At 41.2% G+C, this 22226-nt stretch overlaps 1 protein-coding gene across 4 annotated transcripts in view; it reads right to left on the bottom strand.

The window, feature by feature from the left end:
• Positions 1–1538: 1538 nt before the first annotated feature.
• Positions 1539–22226, bottom strand: part of LOC143020703 (tRNA (uracil-5-)-methyltransferase homolog B-like) — a 71252-nt gene continuing 50564 nt past the window's right edge. For 2 of the 4 annotated variants that reach the window (XM_076177363.1, XM_076177372.1), the window contains exons 9-11: positions 21831–21973; positions 18087–18165; positions 1539–1810 (exon numbers count right to left, since the gene is read on the bottom strand). In XM_076177363.1, coding sequence (XP_076033478.1) covers positions 1575–1810; positions 18087–18165; positions 21831–21973 — 458 coding nt within the window. In that variant the 3' untranslated portion in view covers positions 1539–1574. Of the gene's footprint in view, positions 1811–2005; positions 2136–18086; positions 18166–21830; positions 21974–22226 lie in introns of all 4 variants that reach the window. The other 2 variants (XR_012965924.1, XM_076177386.1) reach the window with 2 other exon arrangements.

A 22226-nucleotide genomic window follows, 5' to 3' on the forward strand; every position in this document is an offset into this window, starting at 1 on the left:
TGTATTTATACTGAACAATGCACAAAATTGTTCATTGATACCAGACAGAACATGGTTTATGAGCATTGGTTGGACTGCCGCCACCTATTGGGTATTTCTGGCAGTATGCTAGGCAGGCCGGCTGGACTCAAATTATTAGCTGAACACTGTCCGGATAAACTGAAATCCAGATTAATGGGGTGTAATTATGTTTAACTTTCTTCCTAAACACTGCATTTGTTATCATCAACTCTTGAGACACATCTCCATCATCAACTCTCCACTACAATTTTTTCCTGGCACTCCACACTTCCCAACCACTATGTTTATTGGTTTGTCTCCTACCCTGGTATTGAGATCTCCCAATACCACTATATTGATATTTTTTCCTAAATCCTCTATGCACTCATTTAAATCTATCCAAAAAATCTGCCTTTCCTCCACACTCTTCTCACTACCCGGCCCATATCCACTTACAAAAGACCCACATCTCCCTTCCCAGTTTTACTTTCATCCACATTAACCTTGAAGAAACCTCCTTCCACTCCACCACACATTTACATATCTCATCACTTACTAGTATAGCCACCCCTTCTCTCTCTCATCCTCTCTTCACTCCTGAAACCCTCCCACCTACACTCCCAAACTCAAACTCACTCCTCCCTTTCAACTTATTTTCACTCAATGCCAACACATCCATCTTTCTTCTCACAAACATATCCCCATCTCTTTCCTTTAACTCTCATCTGTACCACATCCACAAACATTAAAAGACCCAAACCTTAGGGTTCTAGTTGTAAAATTCCTCCCAGACTCTGTAATGCCTTTTTTTTTTAGGAATGTCCCCTTTGGGGCTGCAGAAAATAGGATACCTAGTCCTATCCCCATCCCGCATTTCTTGTCTTTAATAATTCAAGTAGGAACACTCAGTGGCAGTATTCTTTCTCCCCTACCACAGGGTTTGGCAAAAAAGGAAATGTATATTCATAGGGGTGGTACAGAACAGTATTAACCCCTTCCATACGGTGCCGCACACGTAGGCGTCATGGACTTAGATCTCGGTGGCAGCAGCCAATGCCTGCCGTACGACGTGTCGTAATAATACTCGCATCATAAAATATAGTCACCGCTTATATCGATCGTTCTCTCTTCACCCGTGAATTTTGATAACCATAGAAAATGCGATTACAAAAGAATTAGAAAGAATGTCATTATGGAGGGGCGACTACAATAAATATAATCAAGACGCCGATATGGCAGCCTCGCAAATACACTCGCTCCCCATGACGCCTACGTGTGCGGCACCGTATGGAAGGGGTTAAGAGTAGGGGACAGCATAATGTAGGGACAGCCACAGTATAATAAAGTAGCATAATTTCTCTATGAATAGGGATTTTCTCTATCACAGACAAAAATGATGTGTGGCTCTGGTCCATAGGGGTGCCCCATATAGACCCTAAAGTATCAGCTGCATGCTACTGAACAGATTTTAACCTCACAATAACATGTACCCAATACCCCAGATGGGGATCATTCATGATTAAAAAAAACTACAGAAGATAACTTTCAAGTTAATATTGTTAATTAGTAACAATTCATTCCATCACTCTTTCAAAGAGCATAACTAATTCAACATGTTCTGTATGTGGGAACATGTCTACAGGCACTGCATACCGCGGAACAAAGGGAGCTGTGTCATCCTTGGAGGCTTTACCTCGTGTTGACCCCAGCTTGACGAAGTTCTCCATTGCAAACCCATCTGGTTTACAACTGATATAAAGCAACTTGTTTATTGATGTACACTTCCGAATGGCCCGAATCACATCTGGATCTGTTAAAAAATAGAGGGATTTCAATTAACTGCCTGTTGAACCCTGCTGTGGAGGTGCTGTGTCTTGCTGCATATGACCAATGTGAATTGACAGGGGACAGGGATCCAAAGCACACTACCTATTTCTCTTTTTAACTTAGGAAGGAGATGGGCACTGTATTTTGAATTTACATGAGAGCCATTGGTCTCTTTTACCTGAGACAATAGGTTGATTGTTTAATTGGTTCCTTAGCCCAATTTATTCATCACCTGGGTGCTTCTATTGCTACTTTCACAAAGGATTACAAAGGCAGGGCATGCCAACAGGAGACCTTTTGATCCATATCTAGGTCGGATGTAAAAAATAAAAATAAAAAAAATAATAATCATATTAATAATAAATAAAAACTATAATAATGTAAATAACAAATAAAATACATAAATAAATGCATAGGTATAGTTGAATAACAAACAAACAGGTAAATAGTAAATGATAATAAATTGACATATAACTAATAATAAATGGAAATCAGACAGACAAATTATAACAAAACAAAAATAAATAATATAACATAAATTATAATCATTACAGCATCTTACTTAGGTATTTATCTAAATGATTCTTAAAGCTTCGAACTGAACTACATTGCACTACCTGTGCAGGAAGTTTATTCCATTCATTAACTACACGGTTGGCAAAGTTGTTTCTACCTACTTCCAAATTGAATCTATTTCCGGACAGTTTGAGACCATTGTTTCTTGTCTGATTCTCATTCAATGTGAAAATTTGGTCACTTTTGATGTTGTCAATTCCCTTTAAAATCTTAAAGACCTGTATCAAGTCACCTCTGAGTCTACGCTTTTTTAGGGAAAACAGATTCATGTGCTTAAGTCGATTTTCGTATGATTTATATTTGATATTTGGAATCAGTTTTGTGGCTCGCCGTTGTACTTTTTCCAGTCTGTCAATGTCTTTAATGAGATTCGGTGACCATACGGAAACAGCATATTCCAAATGTGGACGAACTAACGATTTATATAGCTTGTTAATGAGTGATGGACTTTTGAAATCAAAAGATCGCGCAATCAATCCCAGAATCTTATTTGCTTTCTCAGAGGCTGAAATACACTGCTTGGATGATTTGAGGTCATTACTGATAAATACGCCGAGATCTTTTTCACTATCCACTTTTGTTAACGAATTTCCAAATAACTTGTAATCGTACTTACTGTTATTTTTACCTATGTGCATTACCTTGCATTTACTTGTGTTAAATTTCATTAGCCACTTTTCAGACCATTGCTGTAATTGATTTAAATCTTCTTGAATATCTAATTGGTTTGAGTGATCATTTGCCACTCCGCACAGTTTTGTATCATCAGCAAATTTGGAAACAGTAGATTTTAGTCCATGGTCTATATCATTTATATATACTATGAATAGAAGTGGCCCAAGAACGGAACCCTGAGGAACTCCACTTGCAACACTTTTCCATCCAGAAGTTTTTCCATTTAAAACAACTCTCTGTTTTCGACCTTTCAACCAATTACTAGTCCAACCTAATAGGCTACCACTTATTCCATGCAAAGCTAATTTAGTAAGTAGTCTTTCGTGTGGGACGGTATCAAAAGCTTTTGCAAAGTCTAGATATATTAAATCTATATTATTTCTTTTGTCATAATTCGAGATAACTGTGTTGTAGAATTCGAGTAAGTTAGTCACGCAAGAACGTTTCCGTCTGAAACCATGCTGGCTATCATTTATCAAACGGTTACTTTCTAAATGATATTCGATAGCATCTCTGATGATAGTTTCCATTATTTTTCCTACGATTGAAGTCAAACTTATAGGCCTATAGTTATTTGGTTTCTTTTTGTCACCTTTTTTGAATATGGGAGTAACGTTAGCTAGCTTCCATTCTCTTGGGACATCTCCAGATATGATGGATTTCTTGAAAATAATTTCTAATGGAACAACAATCTCATTTTTCATTTCCTTTAAGATTCTTGGATGCCAACCATCAGGCCCTAGTGTTTTATTAACTTTGAGTTTGTCTATACACCTTTTAATTTTGTCTTTTGTTATATTTACCGTAGTGAGTAAGTTTACCCCAGACTTTTCACAGGTTTCAGTTTGGAATTCACTTTGAGGTGTTTCGTTTACGAATACCGAGCTAAAATAATTGTTTAAGATATTACACATTCCTTCATTTGAATATTCAAGTTCACCGTCAGCAGATAATAGTGGACCAATGTGATTCCTAACAACCTTTTTATCTCTAATGTAACTATAGAATTCTTTGGGATTCTCTTTGGATAAATCAGCGATGTTCATTTCGTATTGTCGTTTTCTTTTTCTTATTGTCTTTTTTAAATCTCTCTGTATTTATACATAACTTTCATAGTCATTTGATGCACCCGAGCACTTATATTTCTTATAAGCCTGTCTCTTTTTAGCAATATTTTTTTCAGTTTCTTTGTCGAGCCACTTTGGGCGAGCCTGATTTGGGGGACGTCTGTCCTTAAAAGGAATGTAAGTTTGAATCATCTTAGTGAGCGTATTTTGAAATATTTCCCACATCTGATCTACAGGCCTTTCGTTTAATTTTGCCTCCCAATCTGTAAGCTGAAGCTCCTGACGTAGTCCTATGAACTGAGCTTTACTGAAATCGGGTATTTTAGAAGCACAAATATCTATTCTAAAATTGTTTAGGAGTTTGAATCTGACTAAGTTGTGATCGCTATTTGCAACAGATTCACCGACTTCTACATCAGTTACCGTGCTTTCGCAGCTAGTGATCAATAAATCGAGTAAGTTTCCATATCTTGTGGGCTCTTTTACATGCTGAATTAAGTAATTGTCACCAAGAAAATCAATCAAGCGACTACCTATATGGCCATGTTCAAGGGTTATCCAATCAATGTCAGTAAAATTGAAATCACCCATTATCAATAAATCCCGGTTGCAGAAACTAGACAGTTCTTGAAATAACAGTTTGTCGTCTGCTAATGATAATGTCTTTGGCCTATATATTACACCTATATTAATTTTTTGTCCATTAGTTTGGGTTAACTCAACCCACAAACTGTCATATGCATCCTGTTTCACTTTCTCTAAAACACAAGCATGAACATTGTTTTTAACGTACAATAGAACACCCCCACCTTTCTTGTGGTTTCTATCCTGATGAAAGTGTTTAAATCCCGCAATATTAAATTCAGCTTCGAACTCTGTACCATTTAACCATGTCTCAGTTATTCCTATCATATCGAGATTTTCGCTTTTGACATACACCTGTAATTCTTGAAATTTGTTCCTAATACTACGAGCATTAAAGTACATAGTTTTAAGAAACTCGTGATTATTTCTTTTTGACACATTTTGAGTTTCAATATCATGTCTTATATTATCATTTTGTTTTTTATTTATGCCTTGCTCTATATTATTATTATTTGGTCCTTCATTGACATTCAATGACTCATTAACATTTCTCCTATCAAAATTAACATTTCCCCCATCACGGACATCTGGTCGATCACGGTCATCCGATCTATTTTGTACATTTTGTCCCCCAACGTCACCGTGATTCACGCCGGCCTCCCGTCGTTCAGTGACATTATGTCCGGCATCCCTTTCTAAAATTATATTTTGTCCTCCAGTGACATTATATCCTACCGTGATATTTTTTCCTCCACTATAATTACATCCCATCATGATCTTTTGTCTTCCACTGTCATTACATCCTATCTTGATATTTTGGCCTTCATTGACATTCTGTCCGGTATCTCTTCCTAAAATTATATTTTGTCCTTCACTGACATTATATCCTACCGTGATATTTTCTCCTCCATTATCATTACATCCTATCGTGATATTTTGTTCTCCACTATCGTTATTTCCCATCATGATCTTTTGTCCTCCACTGTCATTACATCCCATTGTGACATTTTGTCCTATGACATTACATCCTAATGTGTCATTTCGTCCTCTAGCGACATTCACCCTCAATAATGTAACCCTCCACATACTTTTTTCTTATTACCCTTGATATTTCTTATTTGTATTTGATTGAGACAGAAGATAGGGAGTGAGTGGAGAATGGTTGTGTATGGATAATGCTGTGATACATGAAAGGGAGAGGGTGAGGGATGGAGGAGATTAAAGAGTATGTGTGAATGATATTTTGACCCAGCCTGAAGGAATTTCTCCCCGTCTCCTCTTTTCTGCATGAGGGGATGGAGAGTAGGGGTCACCAATTAAATGAAGTGGCCTTGCTGAATTGCTTTTGACCTAGGGCAGTGGCTGAGATGCAGGGATGACCCATCATCTAGGAGGAGCCAAGAAAGGAGGGAGGGATAGGTGATGAATGAGAATGGATGTGGGGATGAAATGAGTGGGAATGGATTTATGCCTTTTACTTTGGCTACCTCATAAGCCCTTGGTATACGAGGTCCATAAGAAAAGTACAGTCGAACCTCGAAAGCCCGGACTAATTGGGGGGAAGGGCGGTCCGGTCATGCCAAAAGTCCAGTCATCGAAAATGTTGCCCTAACACCCATAGATTTTCGTAGCTGTATACGTATAGGTAATGTAAGATATGGCATAGAAACACAAAAGAATGATACTCTGACACTGTAATAATAACAATACTGTAAGAATAATACTATAATACTAATAATTCTGTAATAATAACTGTAATACAGGCATGTAAATGTACTGTACATACAGTGTACTGTACTGTATTTTTTATTACGTACACTGTAAATATCGGAAGGTATGCGTGCGGGACAGTGGTGGCGGCCAGGGTTGCCGCGTTTTCTACACTGCTGTGTAGAATGGGAGTGTTGCCATACCAGGGCATACATTTTTCTCGGGCGTGTGCAGACTTTCATAGCAAGATATACTTGTCAAACTTTGACAAAATGTTGGTTCTAGTTTTTTTTATTCTTGAATGTATATAAGGCCCCCATGCCCTAACATATTCAGTAAGATAAAAAAAAAAAAAATTATATTGTTATTGCTAAAAGAAAGCTGAAACTTTAGTGTAGAATTTCTTTCTACATCGTAAAAACGTATCTTTTGGGGTATAATATTTTATAAGCAACACAATTACCAATAAAAGTAATATTTTGATGTACCATTTATTATTTGATAACTAGTTCTATGATTTTTAAACAAAAGTTTGAGTTTTTGAATGTTTTTAACAGCCAGCTGATATGTAGAAAAAAATTCCTCATGTCCTTGTGTAGTTGCCACATGCCACTATTTTACTACGTTTTGGTACAAAATTCTACAAAACGGCAGCCCTGGTGCTAAAAGAAAGCTGAAACTTTAGCGTAGAATTTTTTTCTACACCGTAAAACGTATCTTTTGGGGTATAATATTTTATAAGTAACACAATTAAAAATAAAAGTCAGATTTTGATGTACCATTTATTATTTGATAACTATTTCTATGATTTTTAAACAAAAGTTTGAGTTTTTGAATGTTTTTAACAGCCGGCTATGTAGAAAAAAATTTCCTCATGTCCTTGTGCAGTGGCCACATGCCGCTATTTTACTACGTTTTGGTACAAAATTCTACGAAACAGCAGCCCTGGTGGCGGCTTGACTGGGCTGGGTTTGAGTACAAAAGTACAGCCATCGCTGCCACCTACTGGACAAATAGGGAACTTTGCTTGAAAAGTCCACCCTTTGTTCATTTCGACCGGTCATACGAGGGTCCGGGTATTCGGGGTCCGGGCTTTCGAGGTTCGACTGTACCTGACTTTATCTAATTTATTTTTTTGCAAAAACCTGATTGATTTGAATCAAGCGTGCTTGCATGAGCTGACCTTGAACCTTCATGTGCATGCGTGAATTTTTTCCTGTCTGTCAATAGCATCAGTTGCCAGCAAGCAGCATTTGCGTGAGGTAGTGTGTAGTGCTCTCGACAGTTTTTCATTGCAAGGAAAATGACGGGTCATACCCATACACCCAGGACTCGTCACCAGTGATTATGGTATTCATGAAGTCGAGGTCACTGTTTGTGGAGTCCAGCATGTCCTGTGAGACTTCAATATGAAATTGCTTTTGCTTTGCTGTCAGCAGCTTCAGCATGAATTTCAATGCCACTCTCTTTTGCAATTTTTCAGATAGTTACATGATGGTCCTGCATCACCACAGCGTTCACTTTGGCAATGACCTGGTCATTTTGCCATGTTGATGGCTGACCAGAGTGTGGCTCACTCTCCACCATTGTGCAGCCGTCTTTAAACTGGTTGTACCACTCCTTAATCTGTGTGATGCCCATAGCATCGTCACCAAAGCCATCTGAATCTTCCAAATGGTTTCCACCTGGCTGTCGCCCAGTTTCTGGCAAAATTTGATGCAGTAGCACTGCTCCAGTCATTCTGTCATTTTCCTTGCAATGAAAAACCGCGGAAAGCACTACACCTACCTCAAGCAAATGCTGCTTGCCAGCAACTGATGCTATCGACAGGCAGGAAAAAAATTCACGCATGCGCTCAAAGGTTCAAGGTCAGCTCATGCAAGCATGCTTGATTCATATCTATCAGGTTTTTGCAAAAAATAAATAAATAAATAAATATATAAAAACAATAATAAATAAAGTCAGATACTTTTCTAACAGACCTTGTATGTTTTTATGTTTGTATTTGATTCATTCTAATTCATCTTCCATTGCATGATGACACTGCACAAGTTTTTGCTAATTTCCAGCATTCATCCCTCATAATTCAAATTTCCAACACTCAAGTTTATATAAATCTCCCTCTGATAATATCTTACCTACAAATTCTCTAGTCATCTGCACTTCTCCCCCTCCCATTTTTCCAGGCTATTCTTGTCCTGCCATTATTTTCCTAATCACTATCCATATATGAATGTACAAGTATATACCAAAAGGCACCTTCCACCTCATAAGAGGGGTGGCCAGCCAAGGCATGTGCCCACCTTTCACCTATCCAACACCCATTTGTTTTCCCTTTTATCTAAGCTCCTTGTGGATAAGGGTCCCCTAACCCCCCCCCATTCATTATAAAGGATTATAAGGGAAGAGCATGCTGACAGGAGACCTTTTGGTCCATAACTATAATAAATAAAATACATACATATATACATATACCAAGGGCTTTTTCCCTTTACAAGGGAGGTAGCCAAACTCAAAGGCATAATCCACTCCCACCCATTTCATCCTCACACATTCCACTCCCATTCACCCACCCTCCCTCCCTCCCTCTTTTCTTGACTCCTCCTGAATAACAGGTAATCCCTGCATCTCACCCACTGCCCCAGGTCAGAAGCAAAGCAGCAAGACACAGTGCATCCACAGAAAGGCCGCTTCACCCAATCAGCAACCCCACTATGCCCCCCCACACAGAAAAAGAGAAGACAGGGAGAAAACCCTTCGGGCTGCATCAAAATACCATTCACACATACTCCTTCACCACCCCATCCCCCACCTGCTCCCCTCCATGTACCACAATATCATCCACACACAACCATCCCCCATCCTCCCTCCTAACACCCACCCCACCCTTTGTTGCCCCCTCATGTTCACCTCCTCCAACCCTGTCCCTCACCTCCCCCACCAATCTTTCTTCACTCATTCCCTCCATGTATCCAAACCACCCAACACTACCTCATTCACCCCACCCCCTAACTCCCCCTCCACCCCTGCTCTCCCCCCACCTCCCACTCCATCCAGCCCAGCAACCCCCACCACACCTCTCAGCCATTTCACCTCAAACACCCAAATTCCAAACTCCTCCTCTCTCATGTTCCATGCCCCTGCCCTACACAGTGCTGTCAGCACAACCACCTCTTCATACAATCTCCACTCAGCATCTGCTCCTAAATGTCTACCCCTCACTACACCTTTCAATCCCCTAAGGCATACCTGATTCCCTCAATCTACATTCTACCTCCACCTCCACTTCCTCCCACCACATTCGTACCCAAGTATCCAAAGCTATCCATTTCTTCCAGCCTCTCTCCCTCAATATTCACCTCCAATCTGCTGCTATCCTCCCATTCCCCAACACATCTCACCACCCCACTCCCACCCACATTCATGCACAACACCCCCTCCCCTGCACACCCTCCCAAACTCCACCACCAACCTCCCCAATCTCTCATCTGATCCTGCCACAAGCACAGCATTGCCAGCAAACAACAATCAGCCCATCTCCTGCTTCTCTCCATTTCCCCCAACAATCTCCAATCTGCAGCCCACCACCCCAACATTAACTTCCCCCACCACCCTATCCATGTACAAATTGAACAGTCAAGGTGACACAACACATCCCTAGCAAATTTCCACACCTACCTCAAACCACTCACTCTCTCCACTTCTAATTCCCGCACAAGCCCCCCCACTCCCACAAAAACTCTTGACTGTTCTCAACAGCCCTCCTCCCATCCCATATATCCGCAACACCACCGGCAATGCCTCCCTGTCCATCCCATCACAAGCCCCCTCTAAAACCATAAAAGCCCCCCCAAAAAAAACATCCCCACCTTCTCCTAAAGCCCTCCACAAAAATTTGATCCATGCAACCCCCACCTTTCTCAAACCCACACTACCCCCCCAACCAATCACTCCTGTCCCCCCATCCTCCCAACCAAAACCCTCCTATTCTTTTCCCAACTATACTCAACTAACTGATCCCTCCAAAACTACCACACCAACCCCCTGCTACCTTGCAAAGCAGAACCATATGGCACTCCCCTAGTCATCTGGCACTCCACCCTCTCTCAGACAAACACCAAACCTCACCAGCATGTCCACCATCACTGCACCTACCCTCCTCAGACACTGCATGACACCCATCCAACCTAGGCAGCCCCCCCCACTCTCATCACTCTAATAACCACCCTCACCTCATCCTTCCCTACCTCTCCTCCACCTTCCTCATTCACCACTGCCACCCTCTTAATGCCCCCTACCCCAATGAACTTTCCCTCCCCATCCTCCCTCACACCCAGCAACTCCCCCAAAACACTCTGTCCATCCTCCTCTCACTACCACCTCCACCATCATCATCCTTCCATCCACACCCACACCTTTTCATCTCCACTCGATTTGCCTACCCTCCCCTTCCAATTTCCCTCCAAAACATCCTTTCATTATATTCAAAATCCTCAGTCACACTCTTACCCCATTTCACATCTTTCACCTTTGACTCCTTTATCTTATGCTTCACCTCTCTTCTCTTTTCTTTGTACCTCTCATAAAAGAAATAATGATTAATAATAAACAAAAATAATAATTTATGAAAAAAATACATTATAATAAATAATAAATATAATACTCATAGCTCTTCATGGATGAAGGATCATCCTTGTCTCTTACTCACTGCTCAGGTCAGAAGCAATGTAGCAAGACACAGTACATTCATAGCAGGGCCATTTTACTTACACACTGACCCTCTTTCCTCATCCCCTCATGCAGAAAATAGAGAAGATGGGGAGAAATCCCTACATGCTGCATAAAAATATCATCCATACACGACCATTTTCCATTCCCTATCCCCTGCCTTCTCCCTTCACTGCTCAACAGACATTCTCCTCTTGCTCAAAGCCACTTCCACCCCATCCATCCATCTCATCCTGTCATCCCTTCAAGTTCATTCCATCTACCTCTGCTCATCTTTCTTCACATATTCTTTCCACATGTCAAAAACATCCCAATAATCTTTCATCAGGCCCTGCCACCTCCCTTTCCACACCAGCTCTCATCCTTGTCTCCTCATTTCTCACTACTCACCCTTGTAACCCTTACCATACTTCTCAGACATTTCATCTCAAATACATTTAAATTTCTTCCTGCCTCTCTTCAATTCCAAGTCTCCACCCCATACTGTGTCAAAGGCATGATCACCCCTTCATACATACATACATAAATATACCAAGGCTTTTTCCCCCTTACAAGGGAGGTAGCCAAAAAGGAAAAGGCATAAAATCATTCCCACCCATTCCGTACCTAAATACACTCCAGACCCCTCTACCCTCTTATCTTACCACCTCCTGGATGACGGGTCATCCCTGCACCTTGTCCACTACCCTGGGTCAGAAGCAGTGTCACAAGACACAGCACATCCACAGCAAGGCCGCTTCATTAAATCAGCGACCCCCCCTCTCCGTCCCCCATTGCATAAAAGGAGAAGACGGGGAGAAATCCCTTCTGGCTGCGTCAAATTTTGCTCACACATACTACCTCACCCCCCATCCCCCTGCCCATTCCACCTCATGCATCACATCATCCATATACAACCATTCTCCATTCACCCCTGTCTTCTGTCCTCTCCCGTCCTCCCTCAACAGACATTCCCCTCTTCCCCAAAGCCCCCTTCACCCCATCCATCCACCTCATCCTAGGATGTCCCCTCATGTTCACTCCCTCCACATTTGCCTTCCATACCTCTTTTACTAGTCTTTCTTCACTCATTCTTTCCATGTGTTCAAACCATCCTAATACTCTTTCATCAACCCTATCTCCCAACTCCCTTTCCACTCCTGTTCTCCTCCTCACCTCCTCATTTCTCACTCTATCCAGTCTAGTAACCCCCATCATACTTCTCAGACACCTCATCTCAAACACATTCAAGCTCCTTCTCTCTTCCTCTCTTATGTTCCATGTTTCTGCCCAATACAGTGCTGTTGGCACAATCACTCCTTCATACAGTCTCCTCTTAGCATCCATTCCCAAATGTCTATTCCTCATTACACTCTTCAATCCACCAAGGCATTTACTCGCTTCTCTCGATCTACATTCTACCTCCACCTTCACTCCACCTTTTCCTGCCACATTTGCACCCAAGTATCTAAAACTATCCAATTCCTACAGTCATACATACATACATACATATACCAAGGCTTTTTCCCCCTTCCAAGGGAGGTAGCCAAAAAGGGAAAGGCATAAAAACACTCCCACCCATTTCATCCCTAAATACACTCCACACCCCTCCCACCCTCCCTCTCATCTGAGCACCTCCTGGATGACGGGTCATCCCTGCACCCTGCCCACCGCCTTGGGTCAGAAGCAGTGTCACTCTCCCTTAATGCTCACTTCCAGTCTACTGCCACTTTCATCCCTTGTACATCTCATCACCTTACTTTTACCCACATTTATCTTCAGCTTTCTTCTATCACATACTCTTCCAAACTCTGTTACCAACTTCCTCAATCCCTCCTCCAATCCTGCCACAAGCGCAGTGTCGTCAGCAAACAACAGCTGGCTCACCTCACACTTTTCTCCATTTTCTTTAACCATCTCCAATCCCTGACCCACTACCCTTGCATTTACCTCTTGCACTACCCCATCCATGTATAAGTTGAACAGCCAGGACAACATAACGCATCCTTGACGAAGGCCCACCTTTACCTCGAACCACTCACTCTCTCCATTTCTAATTCTGACACATGCTCTACTACTCTCATAAAAACTCTTGACAGCTCCCAGAAGCTATCCTCCTATCCCGTATATCTGCATAACCTCCCACAGTGCCTTTCTGTCTACCCTATCATAAGCCTTTTCCAGATCCATAAAAGCCCAAAAAACATCCTTCCCATTTCCTATAGCTTTCTCACATATCTGTCTTACCACAAAGATCTGATCTACACAACCTCTACCCGTCCTAAATCCACACTGTTCCTCACCAATTACTCCCTCTGTTCCTCTCCTAATCCTCTCAATCAAGATCCTCCCATAAGCCTTCCCAACTACACTTAACAAGCTAATTCCTCTGAGACTACTACATTCACACTTGTCCCCTTTTCCCTTGTAAAGAGGAACTATACAGGCACTCCTCCAGTCCTCTGGTGCTCTACCCTCTCTCCAGCAAACATTAAATAACCTCACCAGCCAGTCCACCATCACTGTACCTCCTTTTTTTAGACATTCTGCATGGCATCCATCCAGACCAGGTGCCTTACCTGCTTTCATCATCTTAATAACTGCCTTCACTTCAGCTTTCCTTATTTCTCCTCCATTTTCCTCACTCATCACAGTCATTTTCTTAGAATTTCCCACTGCAGCTATCTTTCCCTCCCTATCCTCCTTCACATTTAGCAACTCCCTAAAATATTCTGCCCATCTTCCCCTTACTGCCTTCTCTTCCATTATCATCTCTCCATCTGCACCTTTTACCTTTTCTTCTCTACTTGATTTGCCTCCTTTTCTTCTCTTAATTTCTTTCCAAAACATCTTTTTATTACTTTCAAGATTTTCTGTCATACTTACCCCATTTCACATCTGCTCTCCTCTTTGCCTCCTTTACCTTTTGCTTTACTTCTCTTTTCTTTTCTTTGTACCTCTCATATGACTCCCTCGTCCTATTTTGTAACCAATCTGTGAAAGCTTGCTTCTTCTCTTCTACAACCTTCTTTGTTTCCTCATCTCACCATTCACTACCCTTCCTTCTATTTCCTCCTGTCCTTGTTCCACACACCATCCTTGCACACTTTGTGACTCTCTCCTTGAACCATCCCCATTCCTCCTCCACACCTAGCTCTACTCTATCCTTCACTCCCTCCCACTCCTCCTTCAGCTTCTTTTTGTACTCCTTCTCCTTTTCCTTTTCATTCAAAGAGTTCACTCTAAGCACCTCCCTATCTTTTTTCCCTTTCCTCTTTCTCCATCTATCCTCCACTCTCAACTTACCTTCCACCAAAAAATTATCTAATATTCCCCCACCCTCTCCCCTTAGCACATGTACATCCTTAACTCTTCCTATCATAGTCCTATTTACCACTACATAATCCATTAACGCTCTATCTACCACTCTTCCATCCATCACCCTCTCCCATGTGTACTTATGCTTGACTTTCTTCCGAAACACTGTATTTGCTATTATCAACTCTCTAGACACATTTCCACCATCAACTCTCCACTATGATTCTTTCCTGGAACTTCACATTTCCCAACCACTCCATCAATTGGACCAATTCCTACCCTAAAATTAAGGTCTCCCAGTAATAATACATTGACATTTCTCCCTAAATCCTCTAGGCACTTATTTAAATCTATCCAAAAGGCCTCCCTTTCTTCTACACTCTTCTCACTGCCAGCCCCATATGTACTTACAAAGACCCACATCTCCTTTCCCAGTTTCACCTTCATCCACATTATCCTTGAGGAAACTTCCTTCCACTCCACTACACGTTTACCTATCTCTTCACTTACTAGAATAGCCACCCCTGGAGAAGATGGAAAAAGAGACAAAAAAACATCCAAGTGGCAAGCATATATAAAACTTGGGAATGAATATGTGAATATACACAGAAGAGAAAAAAGAAATTATGAAAAAGATATTATACGCAAATGTAAGGATCAACCTAAACTCTTTTACAGATATATGACAAATTAAAGGACAAACACGAAATTGTAAAACTGCGTGAAGGTGATAGAATATAGAGATGACACAGAAATGGCACAAGATATGATCAGACATTTCAGGTCTGTTTTTACAAATGAGAGCTCACAAATTTGGGAAGATGGACAACAAAAAAGACCCCCTAAAATGAAAGAAATAAAGGTAACATAAAAAGAAATAAGAGACCAAATAAAAAACCTAGCTGTTAGGAAATCACATGGACCAGGAGGAATTGCAAATTGGATACTGAAAGAGTGTATAGACGAACTAACAGACAAATTATTTATACAAGATAAGACTTTTCACTCAAAGAAGGAAAGGTACCGCAATATTGGAAAGATGCAAATATAGCACCAATGTATAAAGGAGGAAACAAAGAAGATCCTACAAACTTCAGACCAGTATCCCTTACAAGCACAGTAGCAAAAATATGCAAAAAGTTATCAGAAACAAATGGACCAAACACTTGGAAAAAAATAAAGTAGTAAACCCTAAACAATTTGGCTTTAGAAGTGGATGATCATGCACCACAAACTTAATATGCTTTTACTTGAGATTAATTGAGAAAGTGGCAGTAATCTGGAAGTGAGCATTAAGGGAGAGCAACTGGAGGAAGTGGATAGTTTTAGATACTTGGGTGCATATGTGGCAGGAAAAGGTGGAGTAAAGGTGGAGGTAGAATATAGATTGAGAGAAATGAGTGAATGCCTTGGTGGATTAAAAAGTGTAATGAGGAATAGAAATTTGGGAATGGATGCTAAGAGGAGACTGTATGAAGGAGTGATTGTGCCAACAGCACTGTATGGAGCAGAAACATGGAACATAAGAGAAGAAGAGAGAAGGAGTTTGAATGTGTTTGAGATGAGGTGTCTGAGAAGTATGATGGGGGTTACTACGCTAGATAGAGTGAGAAATGAGGAGGTGAGGAGGAGAATAGGGGTGGAAAGGGAGTTGGGAGATAGGGTTGATGAAAGAGTATTAGGATGGTTTGGACACATGGAAAGAATGAGTGAAGAAAGACTAGTAAAGGAGGTATGGAAGGCAGATGTGGAGGGAGTGAACATGAGGGGACGTCCTAGGATGATATGGATGGATGGGGTGAAGGGGGCTTTGGGGAAGAGGGGAATGTCTGTTGAGGAAGGACGGGAGAGGACAGAAGACAGGGGTGAATGGAGAATGGTTGTATATGGAAGATGTTGTGATGCATGAGGTGGAATGGACGGGGGGATGGGGGGTGAGGTAGTGTGTGTGAGCAAAATTTTGACGCAGCCAGAAGGGATTTCTCCCCGTCCTCTCCTTTATATGGGGGGACGGAGAGGGGGGGTCGCCGATTTAATGAAGCGGCCTTGCTGTGGATGTGCTGTGTCTTGCGACACTGCTTCTGACCCAGGGCAGTGGACAGGGTGCAGGGATGACCCGTCATTTAGGAGGTGCTAAGATGGGAGGGAGGGTGGAGGGGTGTGGTCGTGTGGAGTGTTTTCAGGGATGGAATGGGTGGGAATGATTTTATAACTTTTCCTTTTTGGCTACCTCCCTAGTAAGGGGGAAAAAGCCTTGGTATATGTATGTATGTAATACAAGAAAGAGATGGCTGGGCATATTGCGCCTTCTTGGACTTGCAGAAGGCATTTGACAAAGTACCACATAAAAAATTAATATGAAAAATTTAAATAATAGGAGGAATACAAGGTAAGCTATTGGAATGGATGAAGGATTTCTTAAGTGGGAGAAAAATGAGAGTGGTCCTTGGAGACAAAAATTCGAACTGGGAAGATGTGAAGAGTGGCATCCCGCAAGGCTCTGTATTGGCTCCTTAAATGTTTGCCATATATATAAATTATATGAATGAGGGAGTTAATTGTTACATGAATTTCTTTGCTGACAATGCCAAATTACTCAAGAGAGTAAGAACAGATGAAGATTGCAGATTGCTACAAGAAGACCTAGACAAAAAATGGGAATGGAGTCAGAGATGTGAAATGAACTATAACATTAAGAAATGTAGCATAATGGAATTTGGAAAAAGCAAAAGTAGAATATCGGGTCAATATAAAATTGGAAACAAGGAAGTCAAAAAAGTCCATTCAGAAAGGGACCTGGAAGTGATTATCTCAAATGACTAGACACCTGATAAACATGTCAATAAATTATTTGGAGACTTTTAACTTATTAAGATCAATGAAACTGGCCTTCAACTATATGCATGAAGAAATGATAAAGAAAATAGTGGTTACACTAATAAGACCTAAACTAGGGTATGCTGCAACACTATGGGCACCTAGCACTAAAAAGACCATAAGAAAATTAGAAAGAATCCAAAGACCAGTGACAAAAATGACACCTACACCATCAAATTTGACATATGAAAAAAATTGGAGAAATTACATCTATCAACACTGGGACAGAGAAGAGAAAGAGGTGATTTGTTGACCATTTATAAAATTATGAAAGGGATAGAAATTCATGATAGAGATGACTTATTAAAATGGGACAGAAGAGAAACAAGAGGACACGAAAAGAAGCTAAAGAAGGACAGTTACAGAAGAGACTTGAAAAAGAATAGCTTCCCACATAGAGTGATTGATGTCTGGAACAAACTAAATGGAGAAACAGTGAGTGCCAAAACTATACAAGATTTTAAGAATAAACTGGATGCGGAGAGATACGAGAATGGGTCACTATGAGCATAGCTCTCGTCCCATAAAATACAACTAGGTAAATACAACTAGGTAAATATGATCTCTTTGCATCCATTCCCAGATGCCTATTTCTCATGACACTGTTCAATCCCCCAAAGCATTCACTTGTTTCTCTAATTCTACAGTTTACTTCCACTACTCCATTTCCTGCCACATTAACCCCCTACTTATACAAAGATCAAATTAATGAAAGTGCTACAAAGCAATACTGGTCCAACTTACGCAGTCCTCCTCGTGCAGGATTAACCACAGCTACTACGTCGACAGAGTCACTAAGATGATACACCAAACTTGGAAGCACCTGCAGATTGTGAAATACAATAAATATGGAAATCAAAAAGTAAATAGAGTTTGATATTCACTAAAAGATACAAGCCTAATTATACCTACAAATAGGTTTTCAATCTAGTAGGAAAACAAAGATGACAAGACATATGAGGAAAGACTGAGAAACCTGAGACTTCCTACGCTAGAAGATCAGAGAGCCTTGGCTGTTTGGCCATCCTGTGGTGCTGTGTTTTGCTGCATTGCCCTTGACCCAAACAGTGGGCAGAAGACCATGATGACTCTTTATCCACAAGGAACTAAGATAGAAGGGGCAACAGATGGGTTTTCACTTTTACTTAGCCTCCCTTAAGAAGAAAAAAGGGCTTTTCGGTATATGTATATGATATCACAACTATGTCAGCAAAATCTTGAGTGAAACATCATGTCTATATAGCAAGGGCTCCCCTTACTGTCTACCTCCCTTATATGGGGGAAGAGGCCCTTGGTATATAGGTAGATATGATGTTTCAATCAAGATTTTCCTGATATGTGATCAACACTCCCACATCCTTCTCATCTTTTGTTTTTATAACGGTCTTGTTATTTCACTGATGGTCTTATTGAACTTTTACCCATCACTGCATTGCCTCTGACCCAAGCGGTGTCATGGGAGAATGGGATGACATTTCATTCACAAGGATTTAAGATAGAAGGGACAAAGTATGGGTTTTTGGATGGGTGTACATACATACATATACCAAGGCTTCTTCCCCCTTACAAGGGGGGTAGCCAAAATGAAAAAGGCATAAAATCATTCCCACCCATTCTATCCCTAAATACACTCCACTCCCCTCCACCCTCCCATCTTAGCACATCCTGGATGACGGGTCATCCCTGCACCTTGTCCACTACCCTGGGTCAGGGGCAGTGTCACAAGGCACAGCACATCCACAGCAAGGCTGCTTCATTAAATCGGCAACCCCCCCCTCTCTGTCCCCCCATGCTAAAAGGAGAGGATGGGGAGAAAGCCCTTCGGGCTGCATCAAATTTTGCTCACACATACTACCTCACCCCCCATCCCCCCACACATTCCACCTCATGTATCACAACATCATCCATATACAACCATTCTCCATTCACCCCTGTCTTCTGTCCTCTCCTGTCCTTCCTCAACAGACATTCCCCTCTTCCACAAAACCCCCTTCACCCCATCCATCCATCTCATCCTAGGACATCCCCTCATGTTCACTCCCTCCACATCTGCCTTCCATACCTCTTTTACTAGTCTTTCTTCACTCATTCTTTCCATGTGTTCAAACCATCCTAATACCCTTTCATCAACCCTATCTCCCAACTCCCTTTCCACCCCTGTTCTCCTCCTCACCTCGTCATTTCTCATTCTATCTGGCCTAGTAACCCCCATCATACTTCTCAGACACCTCATCTCAAACACATTCAAACTCCTTCTCTCTTCCTCTCTTATGTTCCAACGTTTCTGCCTCATACAGTGCTGTTGGCACAAATACTCCTTCATACAGTCTCCTCTTAGCATCCATTCCCAAATGTCTATTCTTCATTACACTTTTTAATCCACCAAGGCATTTACTCGCTTCTCTCAATCTTTATTCTACCTCCAACTCCACTGCACCTTTTCCTGCCACATTTGCACCCAAGTATCTAAAACTATCCACTTCCTACAGTCGCTTTCCCTTAATGCTCACTTCCAGTCTACTGCCACTTTCACCCCTTGTAAATCTCATCACCTTACTTTTACCCACATTTATTTTCAGCTTTCTTCTTTCACACACTCTCCCAAACTCTGTCAACAACTTCCTCAATCCCTCCTCTGATCCTGCCACAAGCGCAGTGTCATCTGCAAACAATAGCTGGCTCACCTCCCACTTTTCTCCATTTTCTTTAACCATCTCCAATCCCTGACCCACCACACTTGCACCACCCCATCCATGTACACGTTGAACAGCCAGGGCAACATAATGCATCCCTGACGAAGTTCCACCTTTACCTCGAACCACTCTCTCCATTTCTAATCCTGACACATGCTCTACTACTCTCGTAAAAACTCTTGACAGCTTCTAGAAGCTTTCCTCCTATCCCGTATATCCGCAAAACCTCCCACAGTGCCTTCCTGTCTACCCTGTCATAAGCCTTTTCCAGATTCATAAAAGCCCAAAAAACACCCTTCCCCTTTCCTATAGCTTTCTCACATATCTGTCTTACCACAAAAATCTGATCTACACAACCTCTACCCGTCCTAAATCCACACTGTTCCTCACCAATTACTCCCTCTGTTCCTCTCCTAATCCTCTCAATCAAGATCCTCCCATAAGCCTTCCCAACTACACTTAACCACTTCCATACGGTGATGCCTACGTAGGCGGCATGAGGAGCAAGTGGGTACTCGATGATGCCAACGTCGCCATCTTGATTATATTTATTGTAGTCATACCTACGTAATTTCCATTCTCTCTAAACTGGCTTCATCTATTTTCTATGGTTATCAAAATACACGGGTGAAAGAGAACGAATGATTGAGCACTGACTTTATTTTTTATAATGCGATTATTATGACGCAACATTGCACATCGGGCAGCTAATGCTGCCAGACCTGCGATGTGCCCTGGAGTGAAGAGGTTAACAAGCTAATCCCTCTGAAACTACTACACTCACACGTCTCCCCTTTTCCCTTGTAAAGTGGAACTATACAGGCACTCCTCCAGTCCTCCGGCACTCTACCCTCTCTCCAGCAATCATTAAATAACCTCACCAGCCTGTCCACCATCACTGTACCTCCTTTTTTTAGACATTCTGAATGGCATCCATCCAGACCAGGTGCCTTACCTGTTTTCATCATCTTAACAACTGCCTTCACTTCATCCTTCCTTATTTCTCCTCCATTTTCCTCACTCATCACGGTCATTTTCTTAGCATTTCCCACTGCAACTATCTTTCCCTCCCTATCCTCCTTCACATTTGGCAACTCCCTAAAATATTCTGCCCATCTTCCCCTTACTGCCTTCTCTTCCATTATCATCTCTCCATCTGCACCTTTTACTTTTTCTTCTCTACTTGATTCACCTCCTCTTCCTCTCTTAATTTCTTTCCAAATCATCTTTTTATTACTTTCAAAATTTTCTGTCATACTCTTACCCCATTTCACATCTGCTCTCCTCTTTGCCTCCTTTACCTCTCTTTTCTTTTCTTTGTACCTCTCATATGACTCCCTTGTCCTTGTCCTTGTCCTTGTCCTTGTCATTTCTCATTCTATCTGGCCTAGTAACCCCCATCATACTTCTCAAGACACCTCATCTCAAACACATTCAAACTCCTTCTCTCTTCTTGTCTTATGTTCCATGTTTCTTCATACAGATGCATAAACTCCTGGAACACCTTACAGGATAATATAGCAGCCCAAGTTTGAAGCATAAATGAATTAAAAACTAGGTACAATCAATGGAAAAGTAAGAGACATTAGGTAAATACACTGCCCCCTGCCAAAAGAAATAAATAATGAAACCTATCCTTTATCAAATATCTATCATTTTCATAATGAAATGCACAGAGAATCCAGAAGACAGACTTACTGAGAGAGAAGTAATAGAGGTTAAAGATTTTGATATTCTACTTAAATTTGGCCACAAATATGTCAGTTATTCAAAAGCTAATCTCCAATTCTCTTACCTTTTCAGCCTTATTGCATATGAAAGAAACATTGGTAATATTGTTGAAGAGTGCATTTTGTTTGGCATCTTCAATAGCTGCAGATATAACTTCTATGCCAACAGATCCTCTCACATAGGGTGCCATAATTAGACTGATAGCTCCTTTATAAAGAGAAAATAAAAATACTGTCTTCAATACATATGCTGCACCTTCACATAAGATGCATCTATATTTTATAGAAAGAATTTGAAGTTATTTTTTTCATGAAAAAATATTGTTTCACTATACATATTTCAACCACTTCGGTACGATGACGCCTACGGTGGCATCATGAGGCGCAAGTGGGTACACGAGGATGCCGGCATTGGCGTCTTTATTATATATTTTTTTGGAATTGTACATGAGTTACTCCAA

This window comes from Oratosquilla oratoria, chromosome 3, assembly GCF_046742065.1.
Source record: "Oratosquilla oratoria isolate Oo_2021 chromosome 3, ASM4674206v1, whole genome shotgun sequence".
NCBI lineage: Eukaryota > Metazoa > Arthropoda > Malacostraca > Stomatopoda > Squillidae > Oratosquilla > Oratosquilla oratoria.